Raw genomic sequence first — 16,281 nt, 5'->3', positions numbered from 1 at the left:
GACAGCCTACCAACCACGACACTGCCTTGAAAATAACACAAATTATAATTAATCACACATTAACACCTGTTTAGAAAAGGAAAAAGAAATGGGAAAATAAGAAATTAGAAAATGACATAAGAGGATTTGGAACAGAAGCAGGTTTCCGGGAAGCCATGCAGTCCACAGTGGCAACAAACAAACAATTTTTATTTTACTTTTTCATTTTCCTTTTCCTTTTCCTTTTCCTTTTCCTTTTCCTTTCACTTTCTATTCCTTTCCTATCCACAAACTTTGAAACAATCCAACACCAGCAGCCCCACGTGCCCCCCTCACGTGACATCCAACTCCCCCATTGGATCCTTACGTTTTTACACCAATCAAAAGTCTCCACCCTCTACTTTACTACTCCTTAGAAAAGACATGGTAAACATTGTAACCATGGAGATGAGAAAAGTAATTAATAGCAAACCAAAGTTTTTACTATGCAGTGATCTACGATAACTTATTAATGTGATGATCTATGATAACTTATTCCATCAACTTTTAATTAATGTCTCAAATTATTTCTAATGTCGACTATAAATTTTGAACAAATAAAAACAATTTTAAAATTTTTAAAAGAGAAACATCACGAAGTGTTGGGTGTCTTACAAATTAAGAAGTATGAATTATTATGTTAGTAAGCTTGCGATTTGATTAACTCAATAAAAAGTTTAATCAAAGTCTTTTAACCTAACCCAGTGTAAAAACAAAACTAAGGGATACGTTTTTTTACAATTTGGGTGAGTCATCTATCACACCCTACTTGAAATTACACTTATATAGGATATCTATATATATTCTTCATCTTACCAAAACCATTCTTCTCAATTATTCCTCATCTTTCTCCCAAATGGCAAATCAATGGCTCAATATGTACAATCAAAACAATCTTCCAAACACTCAACTCCCCTTTCATCTCTCCGATCACGATCACCTCAGTTCAAACAATAACTCCGATGTAGTTTCTGATTCCACCGTCGTCACTACCGCCGTCTCCTCCGCCACTACCCCACCAGCCTCATCATCCGGTCTGAACCCAGATGGGACCCGAGTTACCAAGCCGGTCCGGAAGAGGTCCAGAGCCTCTAGACGGACCCCAACCACTTTACTCAATACGGACGCCGCAAATTTCCGAGCCATGGTCCAGCAATTCACCGGTGGCCCGTCTAACGCTAATAGTAACCTCCACAATTTTGTCACATTCGGGTTCCCCTGTAATTCCCAAACCCTTTTCGACCCGGCTTCCGCCGCCGCCTACCAGGTCCAAGATCCGCCGCAGCAGCAGCAGCAGCAGCAGTCGGTATTCCAATTCCAAAACCAGCCACCGCCGCTTATGTTCTCGTTGAGTAATTCGGGAGGCGGTGATGCGTTTTTTCAACAAGGTGGAGGATCGAGAAGTAACAACAACAACAACAACAACAATAACAGAAATTACATGGGGGGGTTTTGATGGGTGTTGTCTGACGACTCTAAATCATCAGCCGGCTTGACTCCGGGCGGGAATTCGACGGTAGTTTTTATTTTATTTTATTTTGGTTTATTTAGTTTTAATTATATTTTTGGGTGGAGCGTAAAAGAAGAAGTTAGGCACCGAAGTCGTCTAATTAAGATGACATTTTTCTTAGAAAATTTTGATTATGGTGTGTATACGATTCGGATAGTTGGTGCGTGCGGCACGTTTCTAGCTACTCACACGTGTTAAATCTTTTTATAATTTTTTTAAAATTATTTTTTCTTGTTTTGGAGTAGCACGTGTGTACTATGTCCGATTGCCACGTTCTCATTCCGCCCACCGTATGTATAATCATAATGTATGCCGTTGCCGTGTTTGGAACCCCTTCTTGTCAATTATGTAATTTTATTACTATTATTTTTATTATCATTTATTTTTAGTAAAATATAATTTGTCTTTCTCGTAGAAATTATTTTTATTATAGTTTAGGTTTAGGTTTTTTCTATTATTTTTTATTTTGCTAGCTCTTGACTTAACTAAACCTCTCCATCCTTAAACTTCTAATCTTAAAATAAATTATTTATCGAATACTATAAACTAGTTATCAGATACGACGACTGAATATGATCGTTAGAGTTGAATTACAGAAGGAAATCATATTCAATATATACAAATACAAATGTTGGATCTTGTCTAGAATTTATATATAAATAAATATATAATACCATTTTTATAGTTACTTTTAATGGTGTATATTTAATCTTTTTCTTTGTCTACAAGTAAATTTAGGTCATATATTTTCGAGTTAAGCCTAATGCATGCTTTTATTTTCTTTTAATTAAAGAATAACAACAAACTAAACTAAGAAAATACAAAACTAAATTGTTGACAGTTAGAAGTACTCAACATACTCAATCTTAAGTTTATATCTTACAAATTATTTAACTTTGTTCATAATATAAATTAGTTAAATAATAATGGTAGGTTTTAAGAAAACATTATGTCAATATATGTTTTCAAATGAGTAATAATATATACTTTTCAAACAAGAAAAAACAGTAATTATCATAAACAACATACTAAATTTTCAATGAATTAATAAATGGTATTTAAAAAATAAAACAAAGAAAAGAAGGATTTTATCAAATAGTATGTATTAAATTATAACTTTCTTCGAATCCCACCAAAATTTAAATAATAAAATTGTTGAAAATATTTATAAATAAATTAAAATAAATGTATCATAATTTTTCGTGATATATCGTAAATATATTATGATATTTTATAATATTTTTTTATTTTTCTATATTTGAAAATATCGTATTTTTAATATTAAACTTTTAAGATATTATAAATCGATCAATGTAAACATTTTATTAAAAGTATACATAAGATCGTTAATGTAAAATTAGTTTATACACAATTTAAACTTATTCAAACGTCAATTTAGCAAAATAGGTGACTATAATTTACATTGACAATTTTTAAAAATACTATTAATTAAAAATTTAAAATTGATTCACTCATATAAGTTTGAAATATTTAATTTATAGAATATCAAAATAAAAAATAAAGTATAGTTTAATTAAATTATATAAGTATAACAATTTAAAGTTTAAATCAGTATAAACATCAAAATTGAAGAATATAAATTTACATTTGACCTAACTTTCGAACAATTAAACAGTATTGCCATTCCAATTCCAATTTTAAAACCAACCATCATTATTATCTAATTTATTGTTTAGGTTATGATCGAGTAATTCAAGAATTAGTAAAACATTATAGAATATTGTGAGATTATATGATTTAGATAATGTCATACCAATTGATTTAAAATTATATGAACTTGTATCCTACCTTTATCGAATCTCGTAAATTTCTGAGATTGATACCATTGAAAAGTGGGACTAAAATAAAAGGTAGAAGTTAGGCAGTAAGTGGAATGGTGACAAAATTTTCAAAGATGACAATTTGTTTTGAAAAGATAAAATTGACCATTGTGCGTATTGTTGGAAAGTTGGTGCGTTCGGCACGTCTCTACTTGCACGTGTGAGGCCTTTTTTTTAGTACCACGTGCCAACTCCAACAACCCACCCTTGAGAAAAACTGGGTTGGAGAGTAAATTTCGTAGTTATGAATTTATGATTACAGTACCTCAAACTTTCTTTACCATAGAGATCTGTATTTATTGAATTTTTTTTGTTTGTACTTAATGTAATGATTATAAATTAGGGATGTTAAAAAAACTAGATCAATCAAACTTTCAATTTATGAGTCTTGTTAGACTGAGAGATAGATATATAAACATACACATATACATATACACACCATATCAATCGCACGTAGTTGATGAGCAGCTTTTGTATATACAATTGATGGGCATAAAAGATGAAAAACACTACTAATTTTAGTTTTAGCTTTTTTTTTTTTTTTTTTTTTTGGTTTATTACGTGGTTTCTCATTGCTTTGATTGTGGCTTGCAGGGTGGATTTCTCATTTAGTCTATCTCAAATGTGATATTCGACTAACAATTATGTGAGTATATCCCTTTTGTACACTTCTTGTATTACTATGATATAATGTATATATGCTATATGACGTTTATTGTAAGGATGAGGGGTTAGTAAGAAACATGGTTCGAATATATGTTTAAAATATACTAAATATAGGTTACCTATAATGAAATAATACGAGAATAAAATATGATGAATAAATAAGGTATGTAATGAGACGCAAAAATCAGACAAAATATATATTGGAATATAGGTCATATACATTTGTCATTGATAAACAACACATATACTATATATATTCTAGTATTTATGATATTTAATTAAAACAACAGGTGAAATAATGTGACTTTAAAAAAGTTACGAAGAATACAACGTGTTACATATTGAAAAAGCTAGTCAAAATCTAAATCAAATATATAGTGTAAATATAGAAAATATATATGTTTACTAACTACATGAATGCCACAACTAATGATGGACATCCAAATTACATAAAGTGAAATAATGTAAAATTAAATTACAATCAAATCTATTGTCTCAAAGAGTAAAATTGAAGTGTTATTGAAATCTCATACATAAAAGTATTAGATTTTGAAAGTTAGGGATTAAGTAGGGTAACCTCACATAAATTTAAGAAACTTATTATGGGTATTACATTGAGTAGAATTGGAAGTTATGGAATTTATTTGGTGTTAGATTAATTAAAATTCGAAGTTAAGGAATGTATTCGGTTGTTTTGTGTTGAATTAATTAAATATATATACATGGGTGTATATATTTAATTAAAGATTATGGAGTTTGGTAGAAATTATTATTAATTAAGACATGAGAGTCCAGTATACTGAGTTGTTTGAAGATTAGAACTTTCGAGGACGAAAGTTTCTTAAAGGAGGGAAGATTGTAACGCCCAAAAATTAAGGTAATTTTGGAGTTAATTATCTTAATTTTGTTTAATTAGATTTAATTTATTAGACATTATTTTCAATTCATTTAATGAGAATTATTTGATTTTTTGTGGGAATTGGAATTAATTAAATATTTGTTGGATGAATATTTAATTAATTACAGGTTTTCGAATGATGTTTGTTGAGATTTTGATTAAATGGAATGTTATGAGGATTAAGTAAAGTTGTGGATTTTTAGTGTTGTTGAAGTTGAATTAAATTAAATTAATATGGATGTTATTTAATTAAATTGTAGAGTAGAAAGTTTATTGGAGATTTGATAATTATATGTATATGTGGAAATATATATATAATTATTATGTGAAAGGAGAAGATAATTATATTTGTTGAAATATAATTATTTAAAGTAAAGATAAGGAAAACTTGTGTAAATGTAACAAAAAAACCAAAGTATTTACGACTCGTGCCCGTAAAATTAATCATTTTTTAAATATTTCAGGTTTGCCCTTCCATCTTTCTTTTCTTTCTCGCGATTCATCTTCCTCCTACTATTTCGTCTTCTCCATCTTTCTCTGCGATTTCGTCTTTTTTCTTTCCTTTTCTTTCTGTGATTTCTTTCCATTATCTTTCTTATTTTTCAATTCTTTGTTTTTTTTCTTCTTTTACTATTTTTTTCGCTTCTATTTCTTTTCTACTTTTCCTCCTCTTTTTGCGATTTCTTTCCATCGCCTTTCTTCTTTTCCTTTTTTTACGTCGTTTACATTTGGGCAACCAAATCTAAACGAATATGTATAAGACTGTGTACAAAAAATAGCAAATTCTAAGAGATCGTGTATAAAGAATCTTGAAAAAAAATTATTTAGATTGAAGTAGCCAAATGTAAATGAATATTGAAAAAAAAATCATTTAAATTGGAGTAGCCAGATGTAAACGATCATGTAAAAAAGTAAACAATCATGTAAAAAAAATAAAATATTGTGTATAAAGAATCTTGAAAAAAATTAATTAGATTGGAGTAGCCAAATGTAAACGATCATGTAAAAAAAAGTAAACGATCTAGTAAAAAAATCTAAACGATCGTGTAACAAAATTAAATGATGGAATTGAAAAGATAAATTGTACCCATAACTAAACGATAGCTTAGAAATTGTAGGCATATCTAAACGATCGCGTATAAATTGTAGTCATATCTAAACGTGTATAAATTGTAGTCATATCTAAACGATCGCGTATAAAACAATAACTAAATCTAAACGATCGCAAATATATTAGGCGTGCATTGTTGACGGAGCATTTTTTATATTTTACACGGTGAGCCTATAGACTTTTTCAATTTTTGGAATTTTTCTATAGGATGTAAATATTTTGTCGCTTTTATATATTTTTTAAAACATCCTAAAATAATTGTATTTTGAAGAACGACAAATAATAATTAATTATTGTAGAAGATAATTAATTTTTTTGGAGAAAAATAAATAATAATTAATTATTTTGAAGAAAGATAAATAATAATAAATTATTGTGGAAGATAATTAATTATTTTAGAAAAAGATAAATAATAATTAATTATTGTGGAAGATAGATATTGATTATGAAGTGGAGTTGTTATGGTTGGGTTAAGATAGTTCATGTCGTAAGTTATGAGTGATTTATTGGAAAAGATTTGATTAATTAAAAAGAATTGAAGATTTAAGTTAATTTGAGATTTTGGAGAGAAATGTTGATTTTGGTGAAATTGGATTTAATTGAGTATATATATATATATAGATATATATATATTTAATTAATAATTTAGATTCTTTTTTTGTGGAATATGATATTAATTATTTGGTTTTGTTTAAATAATTAGTACGAAAAAGTGAAGTTAATTATATGACCAAATATAATTGGAAAGAAAATAATCCACGAAGAGAGATGATTGATTTGACTGGACGAAAAAAGATATATATTTATTTAGAAAATTGAATAATGGTTTAAATAAATATATATATTTATTATAGATTTCGGTGAGAGAATAATAATAATATTAAGGAAGTGTTATTATTATTATTAATGGTTATAAATGTCTAAGATTTTGTGAATTTATTGAGAAAAGATAATGGAAATAAAGATATATATATATTTTTGTATTATATATATATCCTAAAAGGAAAAGAAAATAATAATAATAATAATAATAAATATTATTATTATTATTTTGGTCTATAAATAACATTTGAATGTTTAAGTGAGAAAGAAAAGGAAAAAGAAAAATGTTCTTTATCTTCTTCTCTAACATAAGTGAAGATTTAAAGTGAAGAATTTTCCCATCAAGAGAATTTATCAACTTCCATTTGAATAACTTTAATTTTGGACCTTTTTGAGGTTTCTTTAAAGGTTCAATTGACTAATTCTTGAACATTTAAATCTTGAATTTTTCTTTAAATTGGTTTCAACCCCATTTTTTTAAGTTAAGTAATTTGGGAGAATTTTGGATGTTAGCCAATTGCTAATTTCCTTAATTAAGATACTGAAAGTTCATTTTATGATTATGATCAAATTAATTGGAGAACTTTTAGTGTCAGACTTTGTTTGGCTAAAATCTCAAGCTAAGAGATTCTCTTACTAGACTTTTGAACTGAATTTAAGAGACCGCATGTAATTATGATTATGCATTAATGATAGCTAAAATGCATACCTTGATGCTATTGATAATGACTATCATTATATGGATGATTGATGATGATGACTGATATTATGTTGATGATGATGATTGTTGTTGTTGATGTTAATGCATGATATATTAATCACATGATTAAGGACGTTAAGATTAATATTCATGTCTTGTTTATGATGTTTATGATATGTTACATGTTATGGATGAGCGTTCTGTTAACTTTGTCTATTAGACTCGTACCCACATGGGTGTCCCTTAGATCACCACCTTTTTATGACTGTGTAGTCTAACGTAATCACCAATCCAATATGACATAGACATGATTACGAGTGATTCGACGGGGTCACTCACAACCTGATTGTCTCTACACTAAAGACCAGCTTGTCCTAAGTGTTCCTTTGGATTCACCGAAACCAGATATGTTCCTACGGGATGTGAAATTGCACGTGTTCGGGAACGTGTCAGTTCAGGGTACTTCTTTACAAGACTCTAATAGGAAGTTAACAGACACTTAGCGAGACTAGTAGTGAGTCTCTTATTGAGTATATATTTATACTCAATCTTTCTATGTTTAATATTTCAGTCAAAGGTAAAGGTAGAGAAAAGTTGGCGAGCGACAGAAAAGGATTCGTGACATGTCATATAGGGACTCAGTTTTGCTTCCATGTCTATGTATTAGTGTTTCAGTATTCTATTTTTAATGAAAATTTAGCTTCCTTCTTTTCAAGAAAGTGATTATTGTTATTGTTTTCTTTTTGTAATGACCTCGACTTAGTATAAAGAGTTGAGTTGTTACAAAATTAGACTTAAGATGTACGGATCAAAAATGTATTTCTTTCCCTAAAGTTTTTATCTACTAAATAAACATCCTACCAAAATTTACATCTTTCTATTGGATAAGTTATAATTTCTTTTTCAAATAATGATTTAAAATGTAAATCCTTTCAATACATATTTTTTCAATAACCACGTATTATATTGTGTTTCTAAAAGATATATGTTAGCATTAAATTAATATAATTGAAAACTTTCAAAATTTAATATACCTAAGAAACTTTTTGAATCATGAGTTGAGATAGAATGTATAATTTATATGTTAGTGGAGTTGATATATTTGTATTTAGGGTGTAGAGTTATTTTGTTGAGTCTATATATTTGTGTTTGGATGCAGAGTTGAGTTCGTGTATCAGGTTATATCGCGAGTTCAATTTTTTTAATTTTAAATAAACTATTTTTTTTTTACAATTTTTTGTTAATTAATCTTACCTACCTTTGAATGGAATATGGATTGCATTGTTGAACAAGAAATTTTGGCCAATTAAATCACGTCATGTCATCACAGCAAAATTGAGATGATTATAATTTGATTGGATTTAGATAGTCAAATTTTCTCATATCCAACCTGGTTCAAACCCCCTGAAGAAAAATTGGGCAAAAAAAAATAATGGACCTAAGCCTGCGCAAATAAGTGGGCCCGAATCCGAGCCCAACAAACAAATGGAGCCAAGCCAAAACCTGGAGATCGAACGGGCCCAAGCCCAAGCCCAAACCCAACAGGCAGATGGGCCTAAGTCTAAGCCTGCTCAACAAGCAAATGGGCCCAAGCCCACCTAAAGGCCATTGAGATTCTCTATAAATAGAGACCTTCTCATTCATTTTGGGAGCTGGGGTTGAAAAGAATAATGGAAGCTCTGAAGAATTAAAGACAAAAAAAACTTCTGAAGCCTACTTTACTTGAATTCTGACTTGCAACTACAACTTCTTGAAGATCGAAGACCGTAAATATTATAAATAGTATCCACAACACCATATATCAATCAATATACAAACTTCACCATATATCAATCAATATACAAACTTCAATTCCACGAATTAAATTTCTGTTGAAATCTCGTGTGAACATGTATTCTTTTAGATATTTTATATACTTTCTTAAAATTAATAGATAAGATGATTTTTTAAAAATTATTGTTTAATACGAATTAAAATTAGATAAAGTAAGATTCTTTTTCCGTAAAATTTAAATTTAATGTGAAATTACATTTATGCAATCTAATAGCCAACAAAGTAAATGGGACAAAAGAGAAAATAAAAAAGTTTCTTATCAAATTTGTTTAGATATATAATTATAGATATAGATTAAAGGCGATAATCAAATTTTCCTTATATGAAAATTTTGGTGGAATTTTAGGTTTAACTGTTTCTTATATGTATTAAAAATATGAATTTTTTTTTATAAGGTTTGGCAAAAAGAAATTATTTTTAATTAACAAAATATCTAAAAATATTTACTGATAAACAATGATTTCCTATGAACGTGTATGGACTAATTTAATATGAAAGATAATGATATTTTGTTATGTTTTAGAAAATTTTATAATATTTAAAAAATAACTCTGGAAGAAAATAATAATAATAATAATAATAATAATAATAATAATAATAATAATAATAATAATAATTTAGAAATTGGGGAATATAAAAATACCGAAGAAGAGAAAAAGAAAACAAAGAAATAGGGAGCGAAAATGTCGCGCTGTCGGAGGTGGACGCCATATAACGAGAGTTTAAAAATAAAATAAAAAAGAAAAAAAAAAAACGAGAAAAAAGGAAATTAAGAAACGCACAACAAAAGGCTCAGCGAAGAAAAAGAATGAAAGCAAAAGAGAAGGGGAGATTTTAAGGTAATTCGAATGGCGGAGGTGAAGCCCGGCGATTCCACCACCAACATCACTACCGACACCACCACCACCGCTTTCAACGGTTCTCAAAACCATTCGAATTCCGATCAGCCAACGGACCGTCCGGTTCGAGTCTACGCTGATGGGATCTACGATCTCTTCCATTTTGGTCACGCTCGCTCTCTCGAGCAAGCCAAGAAATCGTCCGTTTCATCTTCCATTTTCTTCTCCTTCTCCTTAATTTTTCTTCTCTTCTTGTTCTGATGCATCTATCGCTCATCCCTTATGCCGTGGTTTTTACGGTTTCTGAATCTTTTCGATTTTAACTATTTTAGTTCTTTTTGTTTTCTTCTGATGCATTCGATTGCTTGATTGTTCGTATTTTCACGGTTTTTATTTACTTGCCTTTACTTCTCTGTGATCTTCTATTGTATCAATTTTTAGTGTTTAGCCTGTTTCTTTGTATCATATTTAGGATGATTGTTTTTTTTCTAAAATTGACTGAGACGTGCTTATTGTTTTTTTTCCCCTTGTAATTTCAGGTTCCCGAATACCTTTTTGCTAGTTGGGTGTTGTAATGATGAGACTACCCACAAGTTTAAAGGGAAAACTGTTATGACTGAAGCTGAACGATATGAATCTCTTCGCCATTGCAAGTATGAATTTCTGTTTTTACATGAAATTTTATTTTAGTTGGGGTTTTGGACCTTGAGTCTTTGTTAATTGCTATACATAGATGTGCTTTTTGATGCGTTCAACCGCCAGTTAGGAGGCATGTCTGAATCCTTTAAATACAATTGTAGCTACGATGGATTAAAATTGAACTCACGATTCATCAATATCCACATGACCTTTATATATATTTTCTTGTGAACGTGGAATCAATCATAGTCTAATGAATTTTTGAACGTGGTTTTATTTAATTTGCTCTTTTTTTTTTCCTAGGTGGGTGGATGAAGTGATTCCTGATGCACCCTGGGTGATCTCTCAAGAATTTATTGACAAGCACAAGATTGACTTTGTGGCCCATGATTCTCTTCCGTAAGTGAACCAAGAGGGTTAAGTAACTATGGGCAATGGTGTTTGTTCCTTCTTTTACCGTTTATTCGTGCTTCTACCCATCTGATTAATATATAGTGGATGGTAAAGTGTATGAGGAAGCGGCCCAGTTTGTTTGTTCGTGGTGGATCTATCTTTTCATATTGAATTTATTCATATATTCTGATTTAAATGTTCTATGTCACCTCGTAACTATATCTTATATATTTTTTTTCTGGCTTTATATAGTTATGCTGATGCTTCTGGGGCTGGGAAAGATGTTTATGAATTTGTAAGTTCAGTAGATGGGCATATCCATTTTATCAGATTGGTGCTCGTGTATCTGCCATTGCATATGATTTCATAGATGGGAACTTTTCGTTTGTAGGTTAAAAAGATTGGAAAGTTTAAGGAAACAAAAAGGACGGAAGGAATCTCAACTTCAGACATTATCATGAGGATTGTGAAAGATTATAATCAGTATGTACTGCGCAATTTGGACCGTGGTTATTCAAGGAAAGAGCTTGGAGTCAGCTATGTGAAGGCATGATATGCATCTAGAATGACCTGTTTTACTAGGATGATACTTATCTTGCTCGTCAGCAAGGGTATGTTTTATTGATTTTGTTTCTTAACAAGCAACTCAATCTTGTTGTATACAATTATCAGGAAAAACGGCTGAGAGTAAATATGAGATTGAAGAAATTACAGGAGAAAGTTAAGGAGCATCAAGAAAAAGTGGGAGAAAAGGTACCCATCTCATGCTTTAATAATAAGTCTATTGGTACATTGTAGGGAAGTAGATATTTTAATGTTGGCTTAATGATTTCTGATTTCTCTTATTTTAAATGATGTAATAGTTGTACTTCTACCTTGGGTGTTGCATTAGAAAATATCTTTATGAGATAGCAGGCCTCTTGGATTCTTGAAGGTTTCTTTCTAGGTTTTGTTTGAAGGTGTCTTGTTTTGTGTCTAGTGCATCTCTGTTATGACTTGTTAATTAAACGTAAGTGTGATGAATTTTTTTGAGATCTTCACAATGGAGAAAGCTGAATCTATTATATCTTAGTTTGTGCTTCGCTGCTGATTATTGGATAAGCTTCGTATTTCTAGGTTTTGGTTTAAATATACTTAGTTGTGTGCTGTGTGCTCTTCAGTACACTTTTGGCACCTTGCCTGCCACTTTGCAAGGCATCCTCACTACATGGACTTAGTGAATTTCTTATGGTTATTATGGTTATCATTATTATTCAGATATCTTGTTTTTTTCCTTGCTCATAAACTCTAAGCTTTTTATTTCTAATAATAGTACGATTTTTGTCCTCTTTCCGATATACCAACCTTCTGCTTTTATTCTTTCAAAAAAAAAAAAAAAAAGCTGTCTGCTTTTATTTGATGACGTGGAAACTTTATTTGTATACACACTTCTAATAATCTTGTGATAGTCATATGCTTAAAATATTACCATGGGCCTTCTTTTATATATCCTTTGCTTTGTTCCTCACCTTGAGCCTTACAAGACATTTATTTATTTGGATAAGAAACAGTGCGTTTATTCATTACTGCTTTTTTTTTTTTGTTGAAGATTTTCTCAGTATATGTCTTATCTCTTTAAGTCTTTATAGCTTTGGTTCCAGTTCTTTCTGCCAGTTGCTTCATGTTGGTTTGTATCGGTCAACTTTTAAAAACATCTAGCAGGTCTTTGAACTTTTAAATTTGTATCTCATAAGTCTCTTAACTTAAAAGTGATTAATAAATCCATAACTTTAAGCTGTATCTAAAAGGTACTTAACATTTTTTCCCCATTTCTTAGAATTACTGGATTCATGAGATATAAAATTGAATTTTGAGTCTAATAGGACCTTAAACTTTCAATTTTGTTTACTATGGATTTGTGAATTTTATATTGTTGAATATGGTCATGACCTATTAGATATAAAATTTAAAGTTCAGCTATTTTTTAGTCCATAAATTGAAAGTTCACGGACATATTAAACATAAAATAGAGGGTTCAGCCTTCAGGACCTATCATATGCAATCTTGAAAGTTAAGAGACCAAACTTGAATTGAACCTTATTGTTATTATATATGTTGTACTGGAGATATCTATCATTGAGAAGAATGTTATAGGAGAATTAGAATTTGACAGTTTCTTTGACCTATTAAAAAAACTTTAACGTGCTTAAGGTGTGCTACATTTTATTTTAGCCTAAAATTAGTTGAACAAGGACAAGTTCTTATTACTTATTCCTAAAATGAATGTTGTTCTGAAACTTGTTCTTAAAAGCTGTTGGTTCCAATTTTTTTTTTGTTTGAAATACATCTCTAGAGGAAACTATTTTGTATACATTAATTTAAGTCTTTATGTAGACTGTCTTGCTTGACAAAGTAGAGGGGAGTTTGCTTCTTGTGTGCCTGCCGTTTCTTTTTTCTTTTATCATATGGGCTTTTAGAAGAGGATTGTAGTTTGTAGTTGTACATTCTATGGAGTTGAACTTTGTGCCAGTTTTCTGCCATGCGTATGTTGGTCTTAGTTTTAAATTTCAAGTTTAAGATATATGCTAATTTTAAGTTAGATGGAAATAAGTATAGTATTTCGTTTTGATAATCATGCTTCTTTTGGGGTTCTTTTCTGAAGCCGTAAAACAATTCATGATTCTGAAATTAATTGTTTCTAACTTTCTATGCTCTGAAAGAGCACAATTTGTTTTGTAGTTTTTACTAACTCAAGCAATAAAGCTCATATGGATAACTGGCTTTTGATATCATGACTTTGGAAACTGGGTAGTTCGTATTTAGGTTGTTCAGTATAGCAAATCGATTATCTATTTATTTTTTTAAAATATATTATATTCTACATTTCATTGCAGCATGTAATTCTTTTGCATTTAAAGATTTTTCAAGCGTTTCCTGGGGTGAAGTTTTTGTTGCATAATTTCCAATTGTCCCTGCAGTTCTTTTCGCCTTTGTTGGTAGCAGTATGAGCACTGCATCCAGGTTTAAACTTTGGTCAAATGATGTTGTAACAAAAAAATTTGCAACATAGAGTTCGCTATTTTCCATGCAGCATATTTCTAATCCTCATTATTCGCTTTGAGATCATGTTTAATGTGGTTGAATCCTAATTCTGCACATTGAAGTGGAAAAGGTCCTTTTTGTATTTTAATGCTAACCAGGTATCTGGTTAGTCTTGTTGGTGGACCTACAATTATATTTTATGCTTTATTTACTTGGACCTAATTATAGGCAGGATTTTTTCTTTTCTTTTCTTTTTTTTCCTTTAAATCTTTTAAAGTTGAAAAACGCTTGTTTTGGATATTGCAGATTCAAACAGTTGCAAAAACTGCTGGCATGCACCGGAATGAATGGGTAGAAAATGCTGATCGTTGGGTAGCTGGGTTTCTAGAGATGTTTGAAGAAGGTTGTCATAAGATGGTGAGTTATGCACGAATTATCCCTTTCCCATTTATTCATTTACTTTTGGAGTCATTAAGGTAGAAGAAAAGCACAGAAACCCATCTGTTTTGGCGAATCTTGAACAAAAGTTAACAAGTTGCATTTGAAAATCATGGGTCTGTTTAGGGCACGGCCATCAGAGATCGAATTCAAGAGCGATTGATGGGGGCACAGCAGCTGAAATATATATCAAATGGCAAGGACAGTGACTCAGACCTTGATGAAGAATATTATTACGACGATGATGATAATGAAGAATACTATGATGACGATGACGATGACTTCTATGAAGAATTTGAGAAAGATGAAAAGAAAAGGTAGGGCATTTGTTTACGTCAAGTTTGAATACATGTCACGTGCTTGTTCGTGAATTCTACAGTATATTTTGCTACTATATGTTTAGATGACGCAGATGGTAAAACCATAACTGCTAGTTTGTTACCAAAGCCAGAAAAAAAAGAAAGGGCACTTTGGTGATGATAAGGTTAGGAACCATTTCTTTTGGTGACCCCTTTTTAAGATGTATGTCTCTTTTTTTTTTTGTGTATATGGATGAAAATTTTCCTTTCAAGCTTTGTAAAACAGGTCGATATGAAAGCCTTTTTTTTGCTCCTTTTGGTTTTCGTGAATCATTGTAATTGAAGATTCAACTTTTGGTTTTCTTGTTTGTAGGTAATGTAAGAGTGATAAATACGGTTTGTTATTTTATTATGTATTTCTCTCTCTCTCTCTCTCTCTCTTTTCCTTTTTCTTTTCGAAGTTCAATCATTGGGGAAAAAATCTAGTATTGCTCGGATACCTACTCCTTCTTTTCATTATTTGACACTTTGTTAAATAATTTAACAATGAATGGAGGGATTCTGAAAAATTGTTTGTACTTAGCGATATTTGCAATTTCATCCATTTACGTTTAAATAGTGACTATTTTTTTTTTTTTTTTTTTAATCTATGGTTGAAAAATTGTCTCCAAGTTATTTTGAAATGAATCAAGATGAAATGAACCAAATTAAAAAAATAACGAGACGAGAATAGTATTTAAATTGATAAATGGTAAAGTGTGGTTGAGAGAGTGTTTAGAATATTAGCCTTTTGAAAGGTGGCAACTTCCACCCTTTTTTCTCATTCTTTTTTCAAAAGGAAAGCTTATGGCAGCTTCCAAAAAGTGTTACTGAGTACTTTGCTTACTTCATCTCTCCTTTATGAAGTTGTGTGTTAATTTGTCAAGGAATATGAAATCTTATAAAGTGGACAAACTTATACTTCCAATTCCAATTGGACACTTAATATGGGGGGCTCTATCTTAGGCATCTTTTAGTCCCAATTGCTACCTTATCCATCCTAAAATAGCATCTTTGTTTACTTTTCGTACAATAGTATTATTTGAATGCAAGTCAAATTACACTTACCTCGCTTCAAATAGAAAGGAAAAGAGAATATTTGTCACATGACAACTTGTGATTGAACACTTGAGTGTGCTACACTATAATAGGTGCCATCCGAAATGCATAAAAACAATTTTCTTTATATAACCTAATAATTTTGACGATAATAA

At 30.2% G+C, this 16,281-nt stretch overlaps 2 protein-coding genes across 3 annotated transcripts; both read left to right on the top strand.

Annotated features, from left to right (window-relative positions):
* Window positions 1–874: 874 nt before the first annotated feature.
* Window positions 875–1,474, top strand: LOC103502514 (VQ motif-containing protein 22-like). Its single transcript, XM_008466469.2, has one exon. The coding sequence runs from the start codon at window positions 875–877 to the stop codon at window positions 1,472–1,474; it is 600 nt and encodes a 199-aa protein (XP_008464691.2).
* Window positions 1,475–10,068: 8,594 nt separating this feature from the next.
* On the top strand, window positions 10,069–15,437 carry LOC103502481 (choline-phosphate cytidylyltransferase 2-like). 2 transcript variants are annotated; one of them, XM_051087997.1, is made up of 8 exons: window positions 10,069–10,438; window positions 10,778–10,891; window positions 11,181–11,276; window positions 11,523–11,565; window positions 11,662–11,811; window positions 11,943–12,023; window positions 14,598–14,708; window positions 14,856–15,437. In XM_051087997.1, exons 1-8 carry the CDS (start codon window positions 10,248–10,250, stop codon window positions 15,048–15,050), a joined length of 981 nt encoding a protein of 326 aa, XP_050943954.1. In that variant the 5' UTR covers window positions 10,069–10,247; the 3' UTR covers window positions 15,051–15,437. The 2 variants fall into 2 exon arrangements, with proteins under 2 accessions (XP_050943954.1, XP_008464646.1); XM_008466424.2 differs by having other exon boundaries at window positions 11,662–11,817.
* The last annotated feature ends 844 nt before the right edge of the window (window positions 15,438–16,281 follow it).

Source organism: Cucumis melo, chromosome 7 (genome assembly GCF_025177605.1).
Source record: "Cucumis melo cultivar AY chromosome 7, USDA_Cmelo_AY_1.0, whole genome shotgun sequence".
Classification (NCBI taxonomy): Eukaryota; Viridiplantae; Streptophyta; class Magnoliopsida; order Cucurbitales; family Cucurbitaceae; genus Cucumis; species Cucumis melo.
This window is presented reverse-complemented; position numbering and strand designations above follow the sequence as displayed.